At 44.4% G+C, this 27,634-nt stretch overlaps 2 protein-coding genes across 12 annotated transcripts in view; both read left to right on the top strand.

Moving 5' to 3' along the window:
- The window catches only part of CPEB1 (cytoplasmic polyadenylation element binding protein 1), an 85,602-nt gene extending 65,850 nt beyond the window's left edge, over nt 1-19,752 (top strand). For 7 of the 11 annotated variants that reach the window (XM_084772463.1, XM_084772462.1, XM_084772471.1 and 4 more), the window contains 9 exons: nt 5,541-5,764; nt 7,348-7,600; nt 9,692-9,805; nt 10,107-10,211; nt 11,135-11,271; nt 14,037-14,235; nt 15,710-15,804; nt 16,343-16,423; nt 18,309-19,752. In XM_084772463.1, the coding sequence (XP_084628589.1) occupies nt 5,541-5,764; nt 7,348-7,600; nt 9,692-9,805; nt 10,107-10,211; nt 11,135-11,271; nt 14,037-14,235; nt 15,710-15,804; nt 16,343-16,423; nt 18,309-18,407 (1,307 nt within the window). In that variant the 3' untranslated portion in view covers nt 18,408-19,752. The remainder of the gene's footprint in view (nt 1-5,540; nt 5,765-7,347; nt 7,601-9,691; nt 9,806-10,106; nt 10,212-11,134; nt 11,272-14,036; nt 14,236-15,709; nt 15,805-16,342; nt 16,424-18,308) is intronic. The other 4 variants (XM_084772465.1, XM_084772466.1, XM_084772467.1 and 1 more) reach the window with 3 other exon arrangements.
- Nucleotides 19,753-22,718: 2,966 nt separating this feature from the next.
- RPS17 (ribosomal protein S17) lies at nt 22,719-25,583 on the top strand. The gene is made up of 5 exons (XM_084773358.1): nt 22,719-22,853; nt 23,037-23,188; nt 23,613-23,718; nt 24,577-24,642; nt 25,465-25,583. Exons 1-5 carry the CDS (start codon nt 22,851-22,853, stop codon nt 25,543-25,545), a joined length of 408 nt encoding a protein of 135 aa, XP_084629484.1. The 5' UTR covers nt 22,719-22,850; the 3' UTR covers nt 25,546-25,583.
- Nucleotides 25,584-27,634: the final 2,051 nt, after the last annotated feature.

Genomic DNA, 27,634 nt, shown 5'->3' with positions numbered 1-27,634 from the left:
TAGAGAAAGATTCATAGCCCTCCAAAAATGCTTTTGGCATGTGGGTTGTTTTGTTTTGGGGTCGGGTTTTTTGTTTTGTTTTGTTTTGTTTTTGAGACAGGATTTTTCTTTGTATCCTTGGCTGTCCTGGACTCATTTTGTAGACCAGGCTGGCCTCGAACTCAGATCCACCTGCCTCTGCCTCCCCAAGAGCTGGGATTACAGGCGTGCACCACCACACCCAGCTTCTGGCATGTGCTTTTGATGTTCAGTAAATGCAGAAGTTGCTATTAGTAGCAACTTGACTAAACCTGGTCCAAATCATAAAATAGATAAGTGATCGTCTCTTGAGAAAGTAGTGTTCACTAGTGTGTGGGTTGTTGATGCCATTTTCTATTTAGATAGAAAAAATTGTTGCCATTTCTTTTGTTGTCATTTGAGACAAGATCTCAACTATGTGTCTTTGACTGGATTAGAGCTTGCTGTGTAGACCATGCTGTCCTAGAACTCAAAAGGGTCCACCTGCCTAGCCTACAAGTACTGTGACTAAAGGAGTAGTGTGTCGTCATGCCAGGCCTCACAGTAGATTGCTGTAGAATTGCTGTTGCTGTCGTTTGTAAGAGCCTAAAGACACTAACAGTTTCCTTGTTAGCTGAGGTAGATAGAATTTATGGTTGGTCAAACATGTATCAATACAAATGAGTATAAACTGGAGCCACCTGTAGTGGCTACTATATTGGGTTTTGGCTCTATCTAATGCACTTAACTTTTGTGGGTAGAAGCATAGTTTCCGTAGCCCATTCTTGTCCTTATTGGTGTCCTTAGGTATGTGATCCCTTTAGTTAGTCATTTTCTCTCTTTCTTTAGCATTTTTGCATATTTCTTTGTGCTATGTGTGATGCAGAAATGCAGGTCATACCTAAGAAGAAGTAGAGGTAGTTTATATTGGAGCCCAGTATGAATGAACATGGCCGGGCAACACAAATCAGGTTACCACAAATACTATCTTCCAATGTGGTAACAGTTTCATGAAAATTTTATAGTAACAAAAGACAGTCATAAATTAAAGCACTTAAAAAATACACTAATGATAGCCAGGTGTAGTGGTTATATGCCTTAATCCCAGGACTTGGGAGATGAGAAAATCTCCCAAGTTTGAGGCCAGCGTAGTGTACATAGACAGTTCCGGGCCAGAGAGTGCTACATAGTGAGACCCTGTCTCAACAAATCAATACTGACTGAAGTGCTAGGTAGACAGATTATAGAAAAGCTAGGAAGTCTCTGCTATAGACTTCAGATGTTCCCCTGATGACCTTCTTAGCCTTTGGGGATGGTAATGGGTTTTATTAGAATGGTTTACAGAATATGTGCACCTTAATTTACCAGTGGTTCCATTGCTGAAGAAAATGGCATTCCTCTATCCACTGCACATAAATCCTCAGGGAGGGTGAATATTTTTAAGGTACCATTTTGCAGGTGGAACCTGTTCATTTTCTCAGCCTCATCTACCTCAGCATCATTCCTTTTCCCCCTCCCTCTTTATTTGCAAGTACTTCCTCGCCTCAGATTCTTTCAGCACCTTGCTTCTTCATTTGTTTGGGTTTTTTGTTTGTTTGTTATGTTTTGTTTTTTTGAGACAGGGTTTCTCTGTGTAGCCCTGGCTGTCCTAGAACTCACTTTATAGACCATGCTGGCCTCAAACTCAAGAGATCCTACTGAGTGCTAGGATTAAAGATGGGCACCACTGTCTGGAATTTGTTTAAATGCTAGGTCCAGCTATCTACTATAGATCTCTCAACTGTCCATTTGGTTAAACCTATCTAGTGTTTAGACTTAATACATTCTAAGTTAGTCACTTACAGTTCCATATTTTGAACCTTGTTGTCTTCAGAACTTTTTTCTTTGTTTGCTTGCTTCCTTGTTTGCTTTTTTAGGGGGAGGGTTTGAGACAGGGTTTCTTTTCTGGACTCACTTTATAGTCAAGGCTGGCTTCGAACTCACAGAGATCCACCTGCCCCTGCCTCCCGAGTGCTGGGATTAAAGCCATGCACCACCACCGCCTGGCCGGAACTTTAAAGAATTCATCTTCTTGCCTTTTTCATTCCTTCGAATGATCAGCTATGGAAGTAGCTGACTCTCTGTTCATCTGAGCCTGATGTCTGTTGTTACGCTTCTGTCTTTAGCTTGTAGTAGCACTTCTTCATTCCTCTCTTCCTGTCACTACCAAATATTATTTCATGTCCCATAAGGGAAAGTGATCATAGCTCACTGTGAGTCTATTACCCATCCAGGTACCTTAGTTCTGCTGGAGAATATGTTCTACGTCCAGTTTAAGTATTCTGTCTCTCAGCTAGATGCTCAGTACTGCTAGACATCCTCAGCTTTTATGGCCAACCTGCTCTGTCACCCTCAGTAGCTCCTCAGACCATCTCTGCAGTGCTTTGTAGTTATCTGCTAGCCAGAACCAAAGATTTTTACCATAGTGGTTCTGTTATGAGTTTTTTTTTTTAAAGATTTGTTATATTTTGTGTGTGTGTTTCTCCTGCATACAAGTATGTGTATTACATGCATGCCTGGTGTCTATAGAGATCAGAAGGCAGCATCAGATCCCCTGGAACTGGAGTCACTGATGGTTCTGAGCCACCATATGGATGGGAATGGAACCTGGGTCCTCTCTGCAAGAATGGCTAGTGCTTTTAACTGCTGAGTCATCTTTCCAGCCCCCTTTTATGGTTTGATTGTCAACTCATTGTTGATAACCCTAAGCTTGTCTTTGTAAAATGTGAAGAAGGCAGTGGCCCTCTAGGGCAGCAATTCTCAACCTGACCCTTTCATGGGTTGCTTAAGACCAATGGAAAACACAGGTATTTACATTCCTGCAGTAGTGAAATTACACTTATCAAGTAGCAGCAAAATAATTTTATGGTTGGGGTCACTACAACAGAACTGTATTAAAGAGTCTCTGTATTAAGGCGGTTGAGAACCACTGCTCTAAGACATTGACACCATTTTAATAACTGGTGAGCAGAATGACCTGTAAGTGTAACAGGGCTGTTTGCCAGGCTTTGCAACACTAGAGAGGAAGCTAAAATCTGTTTACTTCCTGCCTTTTTGAAGCATGAGCTCAGGAGCTTGGGTTATTTTACTTATTTCAGCCAGGGGTTTGATAAAACAAGGATTACTTGAGAAATTTGTGAAGGGTTGTTTGTGATGAGTGTCAGAACCTAAACATTTTGTTCCAGCATGCAGTTAAATGTAGTACTTGAAAATCACTTTGAAAGGCATGGGATAAAAGAAAGTTTTCTTGGAAAGCAAAATCATAAACTAACTCCTTTATAGGTACATTTGACTCCCTGAGCCCTATAGATGATACATATCCTAAAATTAAAAACACTGACAACGGGCTGGGAGATGGCTCAGAGGTTAAGAGCACTGGCTGGTCTTCCAGAGGTCCTGAGTTTATTCCCAGCAACTACATGGTGGCTCATAACCATCTATAATGAGATCTGGTGCCCTCTTCTGGCGGCTATATGTAATAAATAAATAAATAAATCTTTTTTTGAAATGAACAAAAAAGACTGACATCAGACTGGTGAGATGTCTCAGTGGGTAAAGGCACTTTGCCACTCAAGCCTGGTGCCTAAAATCAATCCCCAGAACTTACCTGATGGTTAAGATATGAAGGGACTGAACTCATCACTGCTAATGGGAATGACATTTTAAAATTTAAGCACTTTTACCACTTTAGAGTAGTAATTGAATTAAAAAAAAAAAACTACAGCCTCAATAGTGCCTGGATTTAGGAAATAAAAGGCTAAGAAGACATACACATACTATGTCTTTATTTGGAAAAAAAGTCATATGCTTGAGGATAACATGTTTTGAACTTGTGCATATGTTCTGTCATGATCTGTCATGAATGGTCATTGTTGGGTACCCCAAGTAATGCCTTGACTTTGATTCCAGACTTGGAGAGGTTTATTCCTACACTTGGAGGTCTGGAAAGAAAACACCTCTGTGTGGGCTGTGTTTCACTTAATTGCTAGTCAGAGCTGAAGTGTGGGGGCCAGTTACACTCACTGTTTATTGAGCACTTGGGTTATTTGTGTTCATCTTGAGAGATGGATGGTGCAATGGTTTGAGTGAGATACCTCTACAAACCTCTGGTATTTGAATACTTGGTTTTGAACACCTCCACTTGGCAGCTTGGGGAGCATTAGGAGGTGTGACCTTGCTGGAGGATGTCTGTCACTTGGGGGTGGGCTTTAAGGTTTCAGAGACTCACTCCATTTAGTTCTCTATCCTTGTGATTTGAGGAAGAAAGCTCTCGCTGCTTGCTACATCTGCTCTGTCATCATGGACTCACTAAGACAGATGTTTTCTCTATTCTTCAGACAAATAAAATGTCAAATCTTCTATCATAACATTAATGTGTCCATACTTCATAGTGAAGCCCTTTTATTCTTCGTCCTTGTAGATAAAGGATATACTTCTCTCAAGTCTCTCCCTATTCTTTCTTTCTTTCTCTTTTTCTTCTTCTTTCTTTTCCTTTCTTTCTTTCTTTCTTTCTCTTTTTCTTCTTCTTTCTCTCTTTCTTTCTTTCTTTCTTTCTTTCTTTCTTTCTTTCTTTCTTTCTTTCTTTCTTTCTTTCTCTTTCTTGTCCTGGAACTCAAACTCCTCTTGCTTTTTAGCTTAAGTGGCTAGGGTTACAGGAGTGCCTACCACATCTGTCTTTTATTCTTTTTAATGTTAGATATTTGTTTATTGTGTGTTGGCCATTTTTTGCTAAGCACTTTTCATTTGCTGTCTGATTATTGAACCTGGCTAGCAGTGTTATGAAGTAATTGATATTTCACTCAAGAGGACAATGAGAAGAAAGAAGCCTCCAGGCAAGATTTTCAGAGTTACAACCATCTGAAAGAGGTTTCATACCATGTTTGTTTCCTCAGATAGTGAACTTTATGATATCATTCTGTTTCTATCCTATATTTGAAGTTTGGAACTGCTTAGAAAGCTTGTACATGCTAGAAGTTCTCAGAACTTAACAGAAAAGACATGTTTATGCTCTATAGTCTGTGGTGTGCTACATGCAAAATGTCACTAGAAAAGTGAGAATCTAACAAAGACACTGAAAGCCAATAAAGGAATATGGTTTTAACTTCCTAATTACACTGCAGGTGTATCCAGATATTAATAGCAGCTGTAACAGGGTCCCAGTGGCAAAGCCTCATATGATAGCACTACTTCTTAAGCCTGGGGGCAAACAACAGTTTTGCTGCTACTTTAGTAGCAGGAACTCTGGTGTTCAGTCATCCTATAACTTCTAATGAGGACTGGGTGGCCAGGTTTCCAGACCATCAGTTACCTGTACATCATGCTCTGTGCTTCTGAAATGCTCTCGGTGGTTGGTCCTGCCTTGAGTGACTATGGGAGAAAAGAAAGAGAAGAGAAGGACTCTTGTCTGGAAAGAAACTTAAGAGATCATGAGCATTCCTTTTCTTTCTTTTTTTTTCCTTTTCTTTCTGTTTTTTGTTTGTTTTGTTTTGTTTTTGTCATCCTAGTATTAAGCATGCTCCAAAATCCACTGGGAAATGTTCTAGGAAAAAACCCCTTGAGCTTCCTGTCTCTGGATCCCCTTGGGTCTGACTTGGACAAGTTCCCAGCACCCTCAGTTAGAGGATCTCGCCTGGACACCCGGCCCATCCTGGACTCCCGTTCTAGCAGCCCCTCTGACTCAGACACGAGTGGCTTCAGCTCTGGATCAGACCATCTCTCAGATTTGATTGTATGTAACATGCTCAGGAATGGGGGGTGTGGAGGTGGAGTTGTCTGTGTGTCCTAGGGGAAAGATGCTGCAGTATCTTTCTTGGAGCTTGAAATGGGCGCCTGTCCACTAGAATGCAGGCAAGAGAAGAGATCCATTAGGTACCTCCATATAGTTTTTCATCCTTAGCGAACTCAGGGACACATTGAAAGTCCATGACAGTACATTTTAGGGCCAAATGTCTTTTACTTGTTACTCCAAGAGCTCTTAGAGAACAGATGATTTCAAAGTAAATATGAGCATTTTATCAGTGTTCTGTTTCTTGAAATACGTAGATGTTTTTAGCCTTTAAACAATAGTATTTATGTACCTCTGTGTATAATGTCCCAATGTTCATAAGTGATATTTAAATAAATCACCTTAATAAATCATAATTAACCATTACTACTGGAATTTTAATCCAGATTTGACTTCAGATTTTGTACTTTTGCACTGATTCATGCCAACTCACAGTCTGAAACTATCATCAAATTTATACGTCCCATATTTCTTACATACAGCCAAGTGTGACATGTGTAGCCTCCATGCTAATTAGTTAGGAAATGGACTAGAGTGAGTGTGGATGATGGCATAAGTAGTATATATAGGAGAGCATAGACAGTGTAGTTAGATGGTAACTGTAATTACATGTGAGCCTTGACGGGGAAAGAAGCAATGAGATAATTTCCTGAAATAAGATGCAGTTTAAGGTGCTATCTCAGCCTTGCTTTTCAGTTACCAAATGCCCTGAACTAAATGTTTAATGAGTAGGAGGGCTCATTTCTCATTGTCTTATTATCGTCATGGTTACTCATTCCTTACTTTTAGAACCCACCCTACCTTATTTTTCCACCTGTCCTGGACTGTGAAAGCTGGTATTAGTATTCTTGTTGCCAATTCATTTAATTTGTCCAGGCTAGTTTCTAGAATGACAGCTGCAATCAGGTCCTTTACTTCTCTGGACTTAAGGTTACATCCTGTAAGATGGATTCACAAGGCATTTGTCCTATTGTATTACTTGATAGAACTCATCTTGGGGATTTACCTCATTCCTGGTAAATACAGCTTTCTCAGATACCCCACCTAAAAGATTAATTTGGAAGGAGACAAAGTGGAAATAAGACAGTTTTTGTATTTACAGAAAATAATTCTATCAACAATTTTAATAATACATTATTTTGACACTTAGAATTTCAAGCTTTAACACAATTATATACTGTAACATGTTCAAATAACATTTCTAATAGAACAGAACATCAAAGGAAAACAGTTGTTTAGCAATAGGGAACTGGGTCAGTGAGGCATAACTGATTTCCTGGACAAAAAATGTGATCAAATGTATTAAAATTGCTATAAAAACTCTCTAGCAAGAAAAAAATGTCTATGTGGAGAGACAAAATTAATTTTAATTATATTCTAATCTATAATCAATGAATAGGAAGACAGACTGAAAGAAGATATATCAAACGATAAATGTTACATTAGATACTTTTCGCATTTGTTATGTGATTATTACTTGATAACAAAACTGTCTTTTAAAACTTGCCTTCATTTTCCTCCTCTAGTCAAGCCTTCGAATTTCCCCTCCTCTGCCCTTCCTTTCTATGACGGGAAATGGTCCCAGAGACCCTCTAAAGATGGGAGTTGGGTCCCGAATGGACCAAGAACAAGCTGCTCTTGCTGCAGTTACTCCCTCTCCAACCAGTGCTTCAAAGAGATGGCCAGGAGCTTCTGTGTGGCCATCCTGGGACCTTCTTGGAGCTCCTAAAGACCCTTTCAGCATAGAGAGAGAGGCTAGACTACACCGGCAGGCTGCAGGTGAGTGTAGTGTGGCTTTGGCTAGGTGTGAAGCCTGAGACCTCTTTCTAGAAACAGTTGACCTTTGTTCACACAAGGGTGAACTCTTCTGGAGGAGGGTGTGGAAAAAGTCCAGGTCTAAAGAACCATGCATTCTGTAGAGTAAGGGACAACCTTGAGAGTGAGTTGAAAGTCCAGCCTAGTAGGCTATGCTATAGCAGAAGATGGCTGGCCCTACCACTTACTGTGGGCTTCTGTGAAAATTGCTGTGCACTGCCCTTGCTTTTTTTTTTGTTGCATGAGAAAGAAAAAATCTTGAAAATGATGCCTACACTTTGTCTGCTTCCCTAATTCTAATTTGAAGTCATAGCAGTCACTATTTATTTTCTGGCTTCCTGTCCTGAGATTGTCTGATTGGTGATTGGTACATTCAAGGTAGGCAGTCCAGTTGTTAACCTCTAAGTATGAGATGTCACCAAGTACTCTGATCTCTTTGAAATCCTGTAGTTTTTGTCACTTAAATAATCTTAAGTACAGGCTAGAGAGATTGCTCAGTGGTTAAGAGCACTGGTTGTTCTTCCAGAGGACCTGGGTTCAGTTCCTGCCACCCATATGGCACCTTATGACTGTCTGTAGCTCCAGTTCCAGGAGATCCAAATCCTATTCTGGCCTCTGCAGGCATTAAGTATGCACACAGTACACAGACATACATGCAGGCAAGAAACCTAAATACATAAAAAATAAGTCTTTTTCCTTTCTGGCTTTTAAGACAGGGTGTCTCTACATAGCCTTGGCTGTCCTGGACCTCACTGTAGACCAGGCTGGCCTTAAATTGCCTTTTATGTTCACCTGCCTCTGCCTCCTGAGTGCTGTGATTAGAAGTATGTGCCATCACGTCCAGGTGCATAATTTTAAGTGTATATTAAATGTTTTTCACATTACACCTGAGCTTGGAAGTAAACGAGCTACTTAAATCCATTAACTACTAATGTCTCAAATGCTTTCCACCCAAGTCATGGTTCTTCGGTCTGGTACCTGACTCAATAAACATTATTTCTTTGTTCCATGTATTTGCATAGAGCTCCTTTCTATCTCATTCTCTTCTAGTAGTGTGAGTACCCTGTTTATCTAGTGATTCTGACCACCCATGTTTGTGCTTACTATGTGGCCATTGTTTGGGATGCTTTATGGAGGCTACCTGTTTTTATGTGAAATATTGCTAGCAGTGCCCAGTTTCTTGTCACAGCAACACATTAGCCCTGTGTGTGTTAGGGAATGGCCTAGTATCCAGGATGGAATAATGTCTCATCTCCTTGAATGTCTTCCTCAGTGCTGAAGGAAAGAGTAAAGTGTTGAGGAGTAACCAGTCGTCACCCAGGTCACCTTCCAATGTGAAAGGTGTGACTTGACCACCAAGAACAGACCTCTGGAAGTTAGCGGGACAAGCCAATCTGAAGAGCGTTCCAAGCCTACACAGCAGAAGGGCCCTCTTGACATATTCCTACATAAGTAGGGCAGCTGGGGGGTTGGGCAGAACTCTGTCATCATACTGTGTGGGCAGTAAGGAAACTCAGTGCTTGCTCAGGTGCTTGTAAGTGGGGTCATGTGGCATGGTGATGTTCTTACTCTAGTGAGCTGCGTTTTCTACTGGCAGTGTCCTGACTTCTGTGCTTGAATTAAAAAAATGGTAGGACGTTCCTTTAACTCAGGGAGACAGTCTATTGGGGCCAGAAGGGCATTGAGTATAAAATTGTTCTGTCTACTCTTAAATATTTGTAAATCTCTACTTAGTGTACTATAAACAATAGCAAGATAAAACTGCTCTAATGATAATCAGTTATATAGTTGAAATAGCTTTAGACGTGAAAATTTTTCCCTGTATATCTGATAATTCCTTTCAGTTTCAAAGCTTATGAGGTAGGCTTATCAAACTTACCTTAAATATTTGAGGAGACATGAAGTGTTCTTTCAGAACAATCATGCATAGTCTTCTCCCAGGCAGCCAGGTTGGAATTGTGAATGTTCTATCTCCCCCAACAAATCCATTTCAGAGAAGAGTAGTGACTTTGTTGATTGTCTGGACCCTTGTTTCTTCTTTGTCTCCTACCAAAGCTGTGAATGAAGCTACCTGTACCTGGAGTGGCCAGCTGCCTCCCCGGAACTATAAGAACCCCATCTACTCATGCAAGGTGTTCCTAGGAGGTGTTCCGTGGGACATTACAGAAGGTGAGCTGCCTCTGTGAGCTCTTACAACAAGAGTGGAAGGTGGGGGATATCTTTCAGGAGTGTGAGCCCTAGGCTCTGAATCTCTGCCTCAGCACAGGGTGTTACAGGAGCAGCTGAGGGGAGAGTGGACTTCATAAGCTTTTGTAGTACTGCTGTACATCTGCTTACACATGAGAACAGAAGTCAGTTCTGAGTTGTTTTTCAGGAGCAGTGAACCTTGGGAGGAGTACTGGTGATCCTGTGTTTGTCTTTCCTGAGTAGACTGTGTCTTGGTTTCTGTTGTTCTTCCCCATCTGTGCAGCTGGATTGGTTAACACCTTCCGTGTTTTTGGCTCTCTGAGTGTGGAGTGGCCTGGTAAGGATGGCAAGCACCCCCGGTGTCCTCCCAAAGGTAATATGCCTAAAGGTAATAAAGACATGGTAGGAATTTTTTTTACTCCTTCACATGTTCTGCACCACGTGGTGCTGGGCTGTCACAGACGCATGCTGATCATATAGGCACTCCAGGGTAAAGTAGCATGCCCTCTTCTATTTTGCACACTACTTTGTCCATCTGTCCAAAGTTGCAGTGCTGTGTGGATTTGCCATCAGACTCCTTATGAGCACCTCCCTCCAAACCTAAACCCCACCAGTACCTTCCCTCTTGAATAAGGTGTTCACTTCAAGAGTGTTCCTTTGCCTGCCTTTGCTGCCTCAGAGGTTGTTGTGTGTCCCAGTTCTGAGATTCCCTTCGGAGTTGGCAGGAATGAGGATCAAGTAACTGATTCCTCACTGGTCTAAAATGAGATCCTGCCCTGTAGAAAGGAGCAGGTGCTATTTTCACTCTGTCCCATCTTCATTGAACTTGAACCAATGGTTTAATTAGGCTTTTAAAGCAGTACCTGCGTCCCCTGGCAAACTGACCATGCCTGCTGTTCTTCCTGGCGCTGCTGACCTGAACATGGGGAGCCTGCTCTCTATTCTAGGGTAGAGAGCTGTGTGAGAGTGGGTGGGCTCTTCTGTCCTCGCCTGACAGTTCCTTCCCTTAGTCACTGTGATGCTCATCTCTCTCCCTTATCATGGCATAGTAAGTGATCTGACAAGCTTTTTCAGGAGAAGAACAAAAAATGTACTTTGGGGTAAGGGATTTGGTTCAGTGGTAGAGTGCTTGCCTGCATGCACAAGACTATGGGTTTAATCCCCAGCACCTCAAAACGAAAGTCTTGCACTTGAGGCTTCCTCCCTTAGAAGAAACTCCCTGCTCAGAGCCGTGGCTCTATAGCCACCCCAGAGGATGTTCAATTGCCTCCTAAGGAATAGTAAAGCTTCCCTGTCTTTTGTTGAGTATAGGGTATGTGTATTTGGTGTTTGAACTAGAGAAGTCCGTCCGGGCCTTGCTTCAGGCTTGTTCTCATGACCCGCTGAGCCCAGATGGCCTGAGCGAATATTATTTCAAGATGTCTAGCCGAAGGATGCGCTGCAAAGAGGTGAGTTGCATCCTATATTAGTTACTTTCCCTTGCTCTTTTAATCAGGCTCCCCAAGTGGTGCTGCTGGAAGAGTTTTGAGAACCACTTGTTTTGAGTTCAGAAATCATTGTACTGGTGTTTTTATTAGGAAGATTCCAAAGAACATTACTTTTGTGAATTTTTTATTGCTTATTTGTAAGACAGACAGCTAAAAATAGCTCTAATTCAAAAGATAAGTGCTTTCCAGGGGAGGGAGACATGACTAGGCAAAGCACAAAGGACTTTGTGGGCTGTGGGGTGACACTCAGCTACCATTGCACCTTTGCAGTGTCATAAAAGCCAGCGCATCAAGCATGAAGAAGACCCAGTATAAACTGTGGTCCTGAGGTGATAGCAATTGTCAGCATGGAGTCCTCACCATGGACCTTCTAGTGCAGAGCGTTACTACTTGAGGAGGCTTGTGTGGCATGGGGAGTATAGTTTTACTGTGAGCCCATATCAGCTGTTAGAAAGTAAAGTCTTTTTAGGATACTCACATCACTTTTAAATAATCTATTGACAGGCTGGAAAGATAGCTCAGAGATTAAGAGCACTGCTTGCTCTTCCAAAGGTCCTGAGTTCAATTCCCACATGGTGGCTCACAACCATCTATACTGAGATCTGGTGCCCTCTTCTGGTGTGTAGGCATACATACAAGCAAAACATTGTATACTAAAATAAATAAATAAGAAAAAAATATTTATATATAAAAAAATAATCTATTGACTAACCTGGTTCTTTGTGTTATAGAAGTTCCTTGTGTTTCTATTTTTCAGTCTCTGGCTCCCACACTGCCCTAAGTACCCTTGCCTCCTCTGATCACTTGTCTGGCACTCAGACAGCAAACTCATTGCATCTAAGATTAATTCACATACTCTTTCCTTCTTTGTCCCCTGCTTTCACACATGAGACTGTCACCACTACAGAGCAGCCAGTCTGCCTCATGCCCCTGATAATACCTTCCCATCTTCCACTCTCTTCTTATCACCTAATAGAGATTGAGTCTTTCTTTGAGGCACCAGCTGCAGGTTGTCCCAGTTCTCTCACTTCTATTACTGTTTCTTTGTATGTCTCAACTCATGTCCACCGTCATCAATATTTGACTTCCTCCTGTCATCTTTTCTATCTCAGATAATTTATTCATTTTGTGATTCTACTCTTTTCATATACCCAGATTTACCTGTCTAACTTCCTGTCCTATCTAGACACTAGATTCTTTGATATATTGCCCTATGTGCAAAGTAACCTTTTTTCATGAATTTGCATGGCTGTTGACTTCCCCTTGTACCTTTTACCAGGCTCTCCAGACCTCAGGCCCTCGTAGGTCTAGGTCCTGCCTGGTTCTTCTTTGCTTGTCCACTCAGGAAGTGAGACCTCTGCAGACTTCATTGAAGATTTTTTAAAAATATTTTATTTTAGTTTTAATCTATGTGAATTGGTATGAAAGTGTCAGATCTTGGAGTTACAGACAGTTGTGAGCTGCCATGTGGGTGCTGGGAATTGAACCCTGGTCCTTTGGAAGAGCAGCCAATGCTCTTAACCACTGAGCCATCTCTCCAGCCCTCATTGAAGATTTTTGTTTTGTTTCGCTATGGTTTGGTTTGGTTTTTCAAGATGGGGTTTCTCTGTGTAGCCCTGCTGTCCTGGAACTGGCTGTATAGACCAGCCTGGCCTTGAACTCACAGAGATCCACCTGCCTCTGCCTCCCAAGTGCTGTGATTAAAGGCATGCGCCCAGTGAAGAATAATTTTACTTGGCCCGTGATCGTCACCATCAGCCTTGTTCAGGTTGTCTTTTGAATTGTTTTTACCTCTTGATGCTTGCCTCATTTCTCTTCCTAATTCAGAACATTTAAAAAAAGATCTTCAGAGACTAATTTTCCAAAAATAGTTATTGGCATCTGTAAGCCTACTTCATCATGAAGCCTTCTGCCTGCTGTACTAGACTTGATTCTGGCTGGGGTCAGAGAATCAGGACAGAGGATGCTAGCACTTGCCCTAGTGTTACTGAAATTTTTAATGCTTCAGATCTTTGTGTGTGACTTTACACAGACAGACAGACAGAGACAGAGATGTTCTCATTGTTGCTGGCATAAAGCCCTCTAAATACCTAGTTTAGACTAGTAAGCATCACACCGATAAAAACATTTCCATCCTTTTGTCCTTTGTGCTTCTAGCTTTTTTGTTTGTTTTTTGTTTGGTTTTTGTTTTGTTTTGTTGTTATTTTTAATTTTTTTTTTTATCATACAGGGGTTTCAAACCTGTGTATCTCTGGCTGTCCTGAACTCACTCTCTAGAGTTCTGGCCTTGAACTCAATGGATACACCCTTTTCTGCCTCCAGAGTGCTGGGATTAAAGGTGTGCACCAACACACCCAGCTTGCTTCTAGCTTTTAAGTGTTCTGTGAGTTCTCCTGTCACAAGGACTCTTGTTTTCTTTCTTGACAACTCATGCTCTGTTAATTCCTATGCCCCTTAGTTGGTTATAAGATCAGGGCCTGTCAGTTTGGTACTTTTTGCTTACTCTGCAGAATGAGCAGGTTCTGTTGCATTTGCTTTCACCATTATGAACAAAGGAAATTCAACTTAAGTTGAGTAACACTTGCATGCTTCAGATGGGCAACAGTGCCCTGACACCCCTGCATAGCCTCAGCAGCTACAGCAGTAGTATCCAGAGCATGTGCCCTACCATACAGGAGTCTCAACCTCTCTGAAGCTTCCAGCTGATAAACCTTTGGGGATTTCAGGTGCAGGTAATCCCTTGGGTCTTGGCTGACAGCAACTTTGTCTGGAGCCCATCTCAGAGGCTGGATCCCAGCAGGACGGTGTTTGTTGGTGCCTTGCACGGAATGCTCAATGCTGAGGCTCTGGCTGCCATCTTGAATGACCTATTTGGTGGAGTGGTGTATGCTGGGATTGACACAGATAAGCACAAGTACCCCATTGGTGAGTGTCCTACTTTTGTGTGGGAAGGCTTGGTGCCCCTGGGAGTAGATTAAGATTGTAATACTTCCCGCTTGGGAGTGGAAAGAAACCTGACCCAGGTTTTCAGATCATCTTTTCCTCTAGAAGTTACCAGTACTGGCCCATCTGCATCTTGTTTCTGCTCCTATTTCCACACTGGGGAAAAGGGTGATTGTAGTATCTATGATAGTATTGGTGAAAATGATGAAAGAGGTTTGTTAGACATTCAGAGTACACAGCCTAACTAGTTTGGAGCAAACTATAGGAAGTGTTGCATTTAAAGACTACATTTTAGTGAGAACTTGTGCAATTTCCTTCATTAAAAGTTCTTGCCAAAGGCAGGTACAGTGGTGTGCACTGTAATCCCAGCACTTGGGAGGTAGAAACAGGCAGATCTTTCAGTTTGAGGCCAGCCTGATCTGCAAAGTGAACCCAGGACAGCTAAGGCTACACAGAGAAACCCTGTTCCCAAAAAACAAAACCAGAAAAGTTTTTGACAGGCATAGTGGCACCTCCCTGCAGTTCCAGCACTTGGGAGACAGAGCAAAGTGGATCTCTTGAGTTCAGAGCTAACCTGGCCTACATAATGAGTTCTGAACCATATGTTTCGACATCGTCAAAAGAAGGAAAGTGGGAAGAAGAGAAAGGAAGGAAATTTTGTTTTGTTTTTATATCTTTGATGCCATCTAGAGTCAGAGATAAGGTTGGGTCAAAAGTGCTTTCTGGCTAACTCAAAAGATGGTACGCTATTGAGCTGTTCTATCTTACGGTCTGTGTCCTGACCACTGAGTTTTGATTTGATCAGACACGGTTCAGCAATCTCAGTGATTGGGTGTGGAAGTGAAACAGACCTGAACTCTGATGAAGGCATGTAGACTTAGCGCACCTCCCCAGATGCCTGGTCTACCAGTGAGTCTGGTCATGGAGGAGCACTGTGTGCTTGTCAGGGCTGTGCTGCCGATGGAGGCTGCAGGGGGTGGGGTCCTCTGCCTCTCCTGCTGGTTCTAGTTCTCTAAGACACTTCTGGGCCTGGCAAGGCTTGGTTGCTATTTCTGCCCTTCAGAAAACAGTTTATCCTGCAGCTTGGTTTCCACCTAAACCGTTTTACTCTTCTCTGTGCATCTGCCTGCACCAGAGGAAACTCCCACATTTTCCTCTTTACTGAATGATTTATACCAACAGGTGTTAGAACTATACTGTCCAATGTAATAGCCATCAATAAAAGATGGCTATTGAGTACTTGAAAATGTAGTTTCTCCTATGTGTTAAAATAACTTGAACACAAAGATAAAATATATTAAAATTCCACTGCTTTTGATTTTGCTGTGACAACCACTAAATTAGAAATTACATAAATACTTACCTTTATGTCAGACAGTACTGGTGTAGAAACAAAGATTCTTGAGTGTTGGAGAGAATTTGAACAGAGAGCATAAATTTTGCCCAATTTTCCTAGGGTCTGGTCGTGTGACTTTCAATAACCAACGTAGTTACCTGAAAGCAGTCAGCGCTGCTTTTGTGGAGATCAAAACCACCAAGTTTACCAAGAAGGTGAGTGTCTGGTTGTGTCCTTACTTTGAGAGAGACAGTGTAATTCCAACACAGGGGAAGTGAACCCAGCTGCACAATTCACCTGAATTGAGGGATTGAGGTGTGCTTTGTCTTTGGGGTCTCAGGAGGTGCGGACTCCAACTGTTAGCTGCCTGAGTGCAGGGGGGTGGGGGGTAGGGAGAAATGCCCTCATTTTGATATTTGTCTGGAATTGCTAAGTAGCTTGACTTCCTTTATCAATCCTCTTACCTGAATCTTCTGAACACTTGCCTCCTACTAATTGATAAAGGGTCATGGTTCATTTTGCTTAGAAGAGCAGCAAGCAGTAAGATCTGTGGTTGTCTGAATGATAGAAGCAACCAGCTTTGTGTCTATACAATAGGAGCCTATCTAGGATCCATATTAGGCCCTGGCACAATTCTATGTAGCCTCCTTTAGAACAGACAAATATCCTACATTCCTGTGTGTTCAATAATACACTCCTACAGTTCATCTGACTCACACAGCTACTGTATCTTCCTCTGTTGCTGTTCCTCAGGTTCAGATTGACCCCTATCTAGAAGATTCTCTGTGTCTTATCTGCAGTTCACAGCCTGGTCCTTTCTTCTGCAGAGATCAGGTGAGTCCTCTGGCACTGTAGATGCTTATGAAGTCTCTACCACAATTTACAAATGTATTAAGGCACATTAATGACATTGAGAATTAATTCTGAGGTAACTTGTGGTATCTGATAACATAGACAGTAGTCAAGAGGGCACCCTGTAGATAGATTGACTCCACACCTCTAGGAGTGTGAGGAGTGCTTGTGTTGGCTTGTTGGCTTTTCTGTTCCTAGGTTGCTGCTATACAGTATGGCATTGGTGGTGGTGGGTGCTTTTTTCATTTTGTTTTGTTTTGGAAATGGTCTCACTGTTTGTTCCTGGCTGGCCTGGGACTCATGTAACCAAGCTGGCCTCGAACTTACAGCAAGCCTCTTAACCCACTGTTCCTACCAGAGCATTAGTATCTTGGGCATGTGTTACCATACCCAGATAGTGTGTGGTTTTGTAGACACTGAGTAGTAGGGTACCTACGAATCAACCACTACTGAGCGTTTTCTGAGTCCAACAAGCATGTCTAGCTACAGTCTCTGGTACGGTTTGTCCCAGGATTGACCCAAAAATGTAAACTTAATTAAGACTGAGATTTTTGGAGAGGTTTTCCCACCTTGTGGAGTGTTGGTTGGTTTTGTATGTGGACTCCATTGTTCTCCGTTGTGAACCCTGTAGATGATGGCATTGTGTTCCAATGCCAACGGCCACCTTGCTGGGACTGACTTCCTTATTTTATTTCTGAACTCCTAGACTACTTTGATAGAGATTTTGTTTTGTTGATTGGCTTTTGGGTTTTGGAGACAAGGTTTTTCTCATTTTGTAGATCAGGCTGGCCTCAAACTCAGCCTACCTTTGTTTCCCAAATGCTGGGATTAAAGGCATGAGCCACCATCCCGCAACTACCTTTTTAAAAAGTTAAAAATATGTATTTGCATTCTTTTAGAACTTCATACATGCTTACAATATATTTTTATCATACTCAACCTTACTTTCTCATTACTAACTCTATCGCCAAGCTTCATCTTTTTGTGTTATTATTTTATTGTTATTATTTGGTTTAGGGTTTTTTTTGTTGGTTTTTTTTTTTTGAGACAGGGTTTCACTTTGGAGCTCTGGCTCTTCACTGGTTGATCATGTGTAGGTGTAACCACTGAACTACATTTTCAACCTTCTGTAGGATGTTTGGGAACCTTCCAGGATCGAGCAATATATCCCTGCTTAGTTTCACTTAACCGTGATACTGTCATTTGCATGTAGGCTGTTGATAGTCAGAGGCTCCCATGAGCTCACGCTTAAGTTTGGATAGTAAGGTAAAGCCTGAAAACAGGTATCTTTTTTAAATCAGCTTTTATAGATCAGTATCTTTCATTCTTCAACTTTACCTTTTTGGTTTTTTGAGGCAGGGTTTCTCTGTGTAGTCTTGGGTGTCTCAGACTCTTGGAGACCAGGCTGTCCTAGAACTCACAGAGACCCTGGGATTAAAGACATGTGCCATCACACCCTGCTTCAACTTCACTCTTCCTGGGAGGTTGTGGCTTGCTTGGGGAATCCCCAACTAGAAAAACCAGTCACCCTACTAAGAGAAAGACATCTCTCCTAACACTTGAATCTGTAACCACTTCTTCAAATATTCTCATGTTGGCAGCCATGAGATCCAACTGCTCTTGTAGATGAGGATGGGAAATTGGGACGCTGCATGGTCTCACATGTGCACACCAGGAACCTAAAATGTTTGCATAAGGGTACGCACAGAAACAGGGCTGCATTTGCCAAAGCTCTGTTGGGGTGAGAGGGCCAGCAGCAAGCAGCTCTTCCAGTGCCACAGAAGCCGAGGGGCCTCCGTTTCCTCTTAAAGTGAAACCTTTATATCTAATGATAACACACTTTTCTCTTTTTGTCCCCCTAACCTAGGTCTGCTTCAAGTACTTTTGCCGAAGCTGCTGGCACTGGCGACATAGCATGGAAGGCTTGCGCCACCACAGCCCCTTAATGAGGAACCAGAAGAACTGAGATCCCAGCTAGAGAAGCTGGCCTTGCCCCGTGGCCTGTGGCGCCCAAGGCTGGCAAGTCAGTCAGGCACTGGCGCCTAAGGAGCTAGCTTTCTGCAGACAAGGGAAATTTTTAGTCACCTTTGTACTTGCTAAATCTGTCTTTGTTTCTGCACTAATTGATGCACAATGAGTTTTGTCAGGTTTTGTTTTCAAGGGGGTGTGCCAGAGCAGGTACGCACATGAGGAGGACCCTCAGGCTCACCCTCAAGCAATTGTAGTTTTCCCAGATTCTAATTCCTCATTTTGCAAATGAAAACAACAACAAAAAAACTATGTGTCCAGAAGGTATTGACACAGATGCCTCCACTTGGGTTTGTTTATGAAAGCGCTTTTTACATTCCTTGCAATGCTGAGGGTGGCGATGCGATGCGCAGGTCTCATTGGTTCATTCTTACAGTTGCCATACAGTGCCTTTCCATTGATTTAACCCCCACCTGAACGGCATAAATTGAGTGTTCAGCTGGTGTTTTTTACTGTAAACAAACAAGGAGACTTTGCTCTTCATTTAAACCAAATCATATTTCATAGTTTACGCTCGAGGGTTTTTACTGGTTCCTTTTTACACTCCTTAAAACAGTTTTTAAGTCGTTTGGAACAATAGATTTTTTTTTTCCTGGCAGCTTTTAACATTATAGCAAATTTGTGTCTGGGGGACTGCTGGTCACAGTTGCAAATGAAAGCATTTGTAACTAAGAGAAAAATTATTTTACTTAAAACTGGACCGAGGAAAAATATTAGGTCTGAGCAGCTGCTGTATATAGTTTTAAATGGTTTGTCACACCTTCTTCTGTTGCACTTATGTGGGGGGAGGGTTGATAGAAGTTTTTAATCACAGTCACAGGACTTTTTCTTTTGTAACTGAGCTTAAAAATAAAAAAAAAATTAAAAGGGCTGTTTTTTGGTGGGGGCAGATGAAGGCTCACAGGAGCCCTTTCTCTTAGAGGGGCAAGTACCCTTCTTTACATCTTTTATTTGAAGAATGTATGAATCAACAGTTACAGTTGACAAGAATGCTACTGGAATTTGAAAACTTGACTTTTCTTTTTCTTTTTTAATTTAATTACTACTACTTGCCCCTCTTAGGGAAGCTGTGTGCCAAAGAACCAGTGTCATAACCCCTCCTCCCTCCTGCTGAGCTGATGTTGCATTGTTGCATATCCCAGCTACTCTGTGGGTTTTGTGAAGCTGTGTGTGAAGTCTCTACCTCATTGTTGTATATGCAGGCAAGACTGCACTCTCCTACAGATGTGTGGAGTAAGCTGTGGTGTACTTTTTTTGGCACATAATAAACACGTTGCAGCAGAGTTGTGTTTTTGTCTCTCTGTGTCTGAGGTGTGTGGTGACAAGCAGGTCAGGAGATTCCAGAAATGAGTCGTCTTTCCTTGATTCTCTCTAATGGGGCATGAGCTTGAAGGGATGGCATGCACGTGAGGAGGCCTGCTCCTGTGTGGGACTCCTTACATTCTGGTTAGACTCTGTCCAGTAGCTACATGAGTACAATCTGAAATAAGAGACCCATTCACTTCACTTGCTTGGACCTCACAGCCCAAGAATAACAGAGGCACAACCGCCAAGGTGTCAGGAGCCACTTTTTACATGCTTCTCTGTGAGCCCTGGCATCTTGGACTCACTCACTTGTGCTGGTGTAATTTTCTGAGTGGATGCTGCTTTGCTTATTTTGATTTCAGGGTCTGTCTTTGTGGCCTTATCCTGGAGTTCCTTATGTAAACAGCATGACCTCAAACTCTGCCTGTGAGGCAGGCATTGCAAGTGCTAGGATTAAATGTGTGTCATACCCAGCATTCTCTCTCTGTTCTGTCTCCCTCTCTCGGTGTCTCTGTCTCTGTATATCTGTCTGTCTGTCTGTCTGTCTCTCTCTCTCTCTCACTCACACACTCACACACACACACACACACACACACGCCTTCTTATTGTTTATTATTTTTTAATTGAAGGTCCCTTACTGGTCCAACTTCCATGAGTTGCCAAGATCAAGGGGAAAAGGAGAGCAACCAGCTGGTGGAGGGGGTGGGGTCATCTCCACACTTCATTTACATACAGAACTAAACAGACAAGCACAGAATCACTATTGTGATTAGAGGCTGGCAGCATGAGATGAGGAGTAGGGGTATCCTTTAAAAAAAAATACTACAGGCTCCTCCCAAACTGGGTGCCTGACATGGGACTTGGTTTGCTTCAGCACAAGAGGAATCAAGATCAAAAGCAGTATGGGAAGGTCAGAACCATCGAGGATAGAAGAGGACAGTCCACAGGGTGGGAGTGACTGGGGTGAAGGGATTGCCCTCCCCTACTGGGATCCCCCCATCCCCTCTGGTCTGGCAGGAAAGGGGCAGCCTGCAACACCCAAGAGCAGGTTTGGCCCTGCTACTCTCTTCAGGCAGGGGAGCTGGAGGCAGCTCACAAAGGCTTGCCCTCCAGGGAAATGGCAGTGCTGCCCCCTAGCTTTTCTGCCAGGGTGCAGCAGTCCTAGTAGAAATTAGTTTGTAATTGATGCTTCCTGTCAGCCTCTTGACAGCCTCTGTGGAGCAGGTGTAGATCACTTTGCTCTTAAGGGGTGCACTCTCAGGGGCCCAGGAGATGAACACCAGGTCCTCCTCCTTGCTCCTTGGTCTCGTAGGTTGCATCATAGATAGCATAATAGCAGCCCTTGTCTGGCAGCATCTTGATAAAATTGGTGTAGGAGTCTTTCATCACATCTCCAGGATGATGATCTTGTCCTCACTGAGGCAGAAGAGCATTGCTTTCTTGGATTTCTCACTTCTGGCATTGATGGCTTTTGAACTTCATGTCATTAAACACCTTGATGACAGTATCAGAGGCAGTCACGTCAGAAGTCATGTTTCCGGAAACGAAAGAGAGACGGAGGTACCGAAGAACTGAGCCCCGCAGCTGCTGCTGGGATCCAATTCACTTTTGATTTTCTTTACAGCCCTTAACACTAGTTTTTGTTATAGGCTCCAACACGTTATGACTGATCTGATGATTTTTCAGGTAGAGCCAGCCTGCTAAACTGATTGGTCCTTTTGGGAAACTCTAGACTGAGGTAGAGGGACTGCTACATACTAAAGCATCCCTCCTGTATGGCGTAAAAACTCACTAATGACCAGGATCAAGAGCTGTCTTCCTGCTGGAGCCTGGCAGCCACTTCACTGAAGATTGACTGGTAAGAGGCTAGAGAGGTGGCTCAGAGGTTAAGAGCACTGACCCACACTCTTCCAGAGGTCCTGAGTTCAGTTACCAGCAACCACGTGGTGCCTCACAACCATCTATAATGTGATCTCATGCCCTCTTCTGGCCTGCAGGTGTACATGCAGGCAGAGCACTGTATACATAATAACAGGGTTTTTTTTTTTAAGTGGCAAAAGTAAGCTTCAGCAATCCCCAGGGCATATGACTGTATAATCTCGAGTTGTCTTCCTGTTCCATAGATAATGACATCTTTTTCCTTCATGAGCTACTTTCACAGTAAGGGCTTTCTGTACTTCACCACCAGTTCAAAGCCTGACCAGACTGACGTAGATGAGTTGAAAGATGAGGCACATCCTTGGCACCTTGATAGAGCCAACGTGGCTGGCACATTCTACTTAGGGAGCCCCATCCCAGGGACCAGCCGGAGGAATGGCCCTCCTTAGGCTGAAGAGGCGACTGGCTTGCGGTTTAGGAGCCTGTTTTGGGCCTGAGTATGGCAGAACAGCCGGAAGAAGCTGGAAGGTTGGAGATAATAGTGTCCTCACTGGCTGGGAACAGTACAGCAAACTGTGATCTTAATTTGTTCATATGTCTGAGAGCTTTCTGTGATCCAGCTGCTGTTTTAAGCACTGGAGGTTAGCCCTTCCTGTTCAGCTCATCCCTGTTTGAGCAAACAAAAATGTTACATAGTGTGCTAAGACATTTACGAGGACCTCTAATGGAATACTGTGCTGGATGTGAAGAAAAGTCCCTCTACTTAGGTGATGTTTGCAGCAACACCTGGAATTGAGCCTCTCCAATTAAGCCAGACCCTTCAAAGCGCTGACATGAGCTACGGGTGGTATGGACGTCGGGGAATGAATGACTCCCTCTACTACTACACCTTTCAAAGCGCGGGCTTCCTGTCTGCCTCAAAGCCTCTCCTAGGTTAAAGAACCCTGAATGTCTAGAAGAAGCCGACCAAACAGCTTACAGCTTGGAGCAGAAACCTAGACGGGCGGGCTACCTGCGTGCGCACGCGCAGACCTTCGCCCCGCCCGCCGCCTAGCACCGCCACTCCACTCCACCAGAGGCCGCTGTGGTACTCTCGCGAGCTGCGCGCAGCTCCAGCCGGGCGGAAGCGGCTCTCTGCCCGGCGTTTTATAGGCCTCTATTGTGCTTCCTGCTTCCTCTTTTACCGAGACCCGCCAACATGGTAGGTGTCTGTCTCCGCGGCGTCTGCCGTTCTCAATCCGTGTCCATCCTCCGCTTGTCGCGGCCCCGAGCCCGGGCCGGCGCGCTTCCGCAGGGAGTCCTCCGCGCTCACCGGGGCGGACGGCGCCTGCTTCCCGCACGGGAGGCTCGGGCTCGCCGGTGACTTTGCCCTCTCCTCCTTCAGGGCCGCGTTCGCACCAAGACCGTGAAGAAGGCGGCCCGGGTCATCATCGAGAAGTACTACACGCGTCTGGGTAACGACTTCCACACCAACAAGCGCGTGTGCGAGGAGATCGCTATCATCCCCAGCAAGAAGCTCCGCAACAAGATAGCCGGGTGAGTGGCGGCCTCGCGGGCTGCCTGGGGGCGCTGCCCCGGCCGCGTCCCTGGCTCAGGTCTCCCAGGTGGTCCGGAGAAGAGCTGGGGGACCTCAGTCCCTAGGGCGGGTTCCTAATGGCAACTGAAGGTAGAGTTCCGGCCTTAACACCGTGTCTGCTTTTAACATTAATTACTATGGCCATGTTGCACCAAAAGCTGACAATGCTGTGTCCGTGAGACGGAGTCCAAGCAAGGCACAAGGGCTGAAGGGTGATGTTTGTGGGAGGGTTGATTTGTTTAAAGAGTGAGGAATGAAGGGGGTGGGTGTTTGTATGCAGTGTGGTGTGTGCAGGAGAGTCTGACCGTAATGTAGAAGTGTACCCAGGTGCTCTGGGTGCCAGAGGGAAGTGGTCACGGTTTTTCCTGGCTTGTGTGCCTGTAGCTATGTCACGCATCTGATGAAGCGGATTCAGAGAGGTCCTGTGAGAGGCATCTCTATCAAGTTGCAGGAAGAAGAGAGAGAGAGAAGAGATAATTACGTTCCTGAGGTAAACTTTGTGGGTCTTTTCTGGACCTGAGAACCTCCTGCCCAGGTGGTAATGGAGGCTCTTGGGGGCGGTGCTCGTTTGCGTTGGGAACTCAACTCTGAGAGGTGTAAGGTTCTAGCCTGTCACCTCAGTGTGACAGAGCTCCAGGTGCCTCTTCCTCCTGAGTGCTGGGGTTAAAGGCGAGGGCCAGCCCACCCAGCTAGATTTAAGTAGCTGCAGGTGCCTGTAATCTGCCTACCTATTTGTTAGGTTTTCTGCCCTGCCTGAGTTCAGTCTGCTCTTCTCCCCGTGGTAGCCTAGAGTGTCTCCTGTCTTGATTAGCATGAACGTACAATCCTCCCTCCTGCCTTAAGGCTTTTTGAATACCCTAGATGATTCTGTGGCGTGGTGGCGCACACCTTTGATCACAGCAGTCTGGAGGCAGAGGCAGGTGGATATCTTGAGTTCAAGGACTGCCAGGGCTACACAGAGAAGCCCTGTCTTGAAACAAAAATGAATGAGTGAGGCATTCTGGGTGCAGTGGTGCACTCTTAATCCCAGGACTTGGAAGCAGAGGCAGGCGGGTGTCTGAGTTTGAGCCCAGCCTGGTCTACGTAGTGAGTTCCTGGACAGCCAGGCTTAATGTAAGGAAACCCTGTCACTAACAATAATAATAAAAGGTGCTGGCTCTTGTATAGCAGACCCAGTCATCTTGTGGCATCATAGCCCCCATCTAAGAACCAGGTGGTGCATGCATGCACTTAATCCCGCACTGGGGGTGACGCAGGCTGGCAGGCAGATCTGTTGGGGATCTGATCTTGAATGGGAGTGGGGGAGGGGTGGAAGATAACTCACTCACTATTTGGCCTTGCTTTTCAGGTCTCAGCCCTAGACCAGGAGATCATTGAGGTAGATCCTGACACCAAGGAGATGCTGAAGCTTCTGGTGAGTGTTGGCTGGTTTTAAATGGCCGTGACTGCTTGTCGCACCCCCCCCCCCCCCCAGTGTTAAAGTGGCTTTCACAAGATTCTCAGGATTGTGGGGCGTTACAACTGTCTTGCGTTCCTGGTGTTTTCTCTTGTTCTGGGGCTGGCTCCTAAGGTGCTGGCTCCTACATGTTTTCCTTGAGACTGTCTTGAATTCTAACTTCAGAAATGATCCCTGGCCTCATTTCTGGAATAGTCAGGGGCCCCTTACAACAGTTCACGGGTGTGAAGGTAACGTGGGCTTCAGAGGCCAGCTGTTCATTATTTTTGAGCAGTTGCTCCCTGGTGCCCACGGCTGGCTTTAGTGAGGCCAAGCAGCTCGAGCTTGCTGTTTATCTCCTGCAGCAGCTGCTAGTCTTCGCAGAGTGTTTTGGGGGTGCAGGCCTAGGCAGAACTTGTACTTCTTGGTGCCTTGCCCATCTGGTTCCCTTGCAGGAGTGGGCTGGGGCTGGGGGTTTGTTTTAGGGGCATTCTGAGCGTGGTGCGGTGTTACCTGTACTAAGAACGTGCTTTAGTTGGGAAGTCGTGGCAGGAGTGTGGAGGGCAGGCGTGGGTTTGGCAGCGTCCTGGCTAGGGACTACCTGCTTGGATCAAGGTCTAGATAATCACAACAGGATGTGTTTCAGTGAGTATGTGTTCCCGGGGTGGAAAGCTCCTGCGCTGACTTTGGTCCAGAACCTCGCTCCAGGGACAGGAAGGTGCTGCTTCTGTCTCAGCCCCATGCTGGCAGTGGCTGACTGACAGCACCTGTAACACTCACTTTGAGTCTTGTTTGTTGCAGGACTTTGGCAGTCTCTCCAACCTGCAGGTCACTCAGCCTACAGTTGGGATGAATTTCAAAACACCACGTGGAGCCGTTTAAATCTGTTCTGTTATATTTTCAATAAACCTGAAAACAGATTTGCCTGTGTTGTTCTTGCTTGTTGGGGCGGGAGCTGAAGTAGGAGGTCTCAGGACTGTCTTGGCCATTCCCTGGGATTTAGAGCAGCCAGGTCTTGAACACCAACAGGCCTGCTTGTGTATCCAGGATGTGGGAAGAGCCTAGTGTGCTCTCAGGACATGGTGGAAAGCTGCTTTGCTGTCGGCTCCCTTCAGTCTCCGATATGCAAAGTTGGGGTCAGCATGACAAATGGGAGGACAATGGTGGACCAGGCTAAGGTAGGTGTGCCTGTTTTTGTTTTGTAGGGTGTTCTTTGGTAGGGGATTTGACAATTCCTTGCATGAACACAGATGGTGCTCTTTTAATGTTTACGTTGAGCCCTAGAATTAAATGTGAATAGTCTTTCCCTTTGTAATTTGTTGTATTTGAGGCTAACCTGCACCTCATTAACATTTGGCATCTGTTGCTAGCTCCCTTTACTAGAATGTCCTACAAGGAGGGAGGGCTAAATTAACTTGCTGTGACCAAGACCCAGCAAGGACAGGCAGGGTAGCGTGTTCTGGCTTACCTGCTGCCGGTGTTCAGCAGATACTTGCTGCACTTGACTGAAGGCTGGGGTGCTTGCTCCTGTGCTTTGTAAGGACAACATTTGGCATAAAATGAACTGTAGTGTTCTTGAAGACTCCAGCATGCCCATCGAACTCCAGCCCCACCATCCTGCTTTCCTTTCACCCCAGCTCAAGTTGCATCACAACTGAGTTACACCAGGAGGATGTATGTGATCAAAAGGTAGGCCACAGTCTTAAGAGACAAACCAAGTGGGTGATTTTTTTTAATGTACAGATCTCATAGATGGTTGTGAACCACCCTGTGGTTGCTAGGAGATGAACTCAGGACCTTTGGAAGAGCAACCAGTGCTCTTAACCTCAGCCATCTCTCCAGCCCCAGTTGGTTCTTAGTTTTGGTTTCTGTTGCTATAATGAAACACTAAGACAACAGCAAGCTGGGGAGGAAAGGGGTTTTTGGTGTGCACTTCGATGTTTACTTCATGGTAGGAACTCAGGGTGGGAACCTAGAGGCAGCTTAAGGGTGCAGCTTGCTGGCTTGTTCATGGCTTGCTCGATCGGCCTTAAAGAACCCAGAACTACCACCCTAGGGTGGTAGCACCTACAGTGAGCGGTGGCCCGCCCTCTGTGTCATTAAGAAAAGGCCCTACTGCCTGTTGGGAGGGAGATGTTAGGAAGTATTTTTTGTTTTTGTTTTTTTTCTAGACAGGGTCTCTATATCCTTGGCTGTCCTGGACTTTTAATGTTTTATAAACTCAAATCCCACCACCCATATTGCAGTTCATAACCATCTAGTTCCAGTTCCAAGGGGCCTGAGGCCTTATGGCTTCTGTAGGCTGCACCACGTGGTGCACAGGCATACGTGGGGAGGCAAAATGCCCATGTTAGTCATTAAACAACTTGATTTTTAACAGTAGTAGAATCACTATCATGGTTTGCATTTAAAGTAGCTTCATAAGGTTAATGGCCAGGTGTGGTGGTGCACGCCTTTAATCCCAGCACTTGGGAGGCAGAGGCAGGCGGATCACTGAGTTCGAGGCCAGCCTGGTCTACAAAGCAAGTGTAGGACAGCCAAGGCTACATAAGAAGACCCTGTCTGGAAAAGCCAAAACTGAAAAACTTTAAAAAAAAAAAAAAATTAATGGATCTGTTCTATAAGTGGCCTGAGACCTTCCCCCACCATCTACTTAAGGACCAAACCCTTAGACATGGGCTTTACAGGCACTGAAGATCCACATAGGCTTGGGGATGTAGCTCGGTGCTGCCCTGACATGCATGAGGCCCTAGGTTTCCCTCCAGCACTATATACACCAGGCCTGTTGCCACTCGTCTGTAATCCCAGCACTCCTGAAATAGAGGCATAAGCATCAGAAGTTCAAGGTCATCCTTGCCCACATAGCCAGTTCAAAGTCAGCCTGAGACACCTGTCTCAAAATGAATAAAGTCTAAACTAAAACAGTGACACTTTCATATGTAGAACCCACCTTCTGTTGCTGATAAATGAA

Source organism: Acomys minous (genome assembly GCF_964271855.1).
Source record: "Acomys minous genome assembly, chromosome: 2".
NCBI lineage: Eukaryota > Metazoa > Chordata > Mammalia > Rodentia > Muridae > Acomys > Acomys minous.
The sequence above is the reverse complement of the archived record's forward strand: the minus strand, read 5'-3'. Positions and strand labels throughout refer to the sequence as shown.

Coding starts and splice junctions, on each gene's coding strand:
- RPS17 (XM_084773358.1), top strand. Junction 23,719..24,576: donor GAGATAATTACGTTCCTGAG/GTAAACTTTGTG, acceptor CTTGCTTTTCAG/GTCTCAGCCCTAGACCAGGA. Junction 24,643..25,464: donor AGGAGATGCTGAAGCTTCTG/GTGAGTGTTGGC, acceptor TGTTTGTTGCAG/GACTTTGGCAGTCTCTCCAA.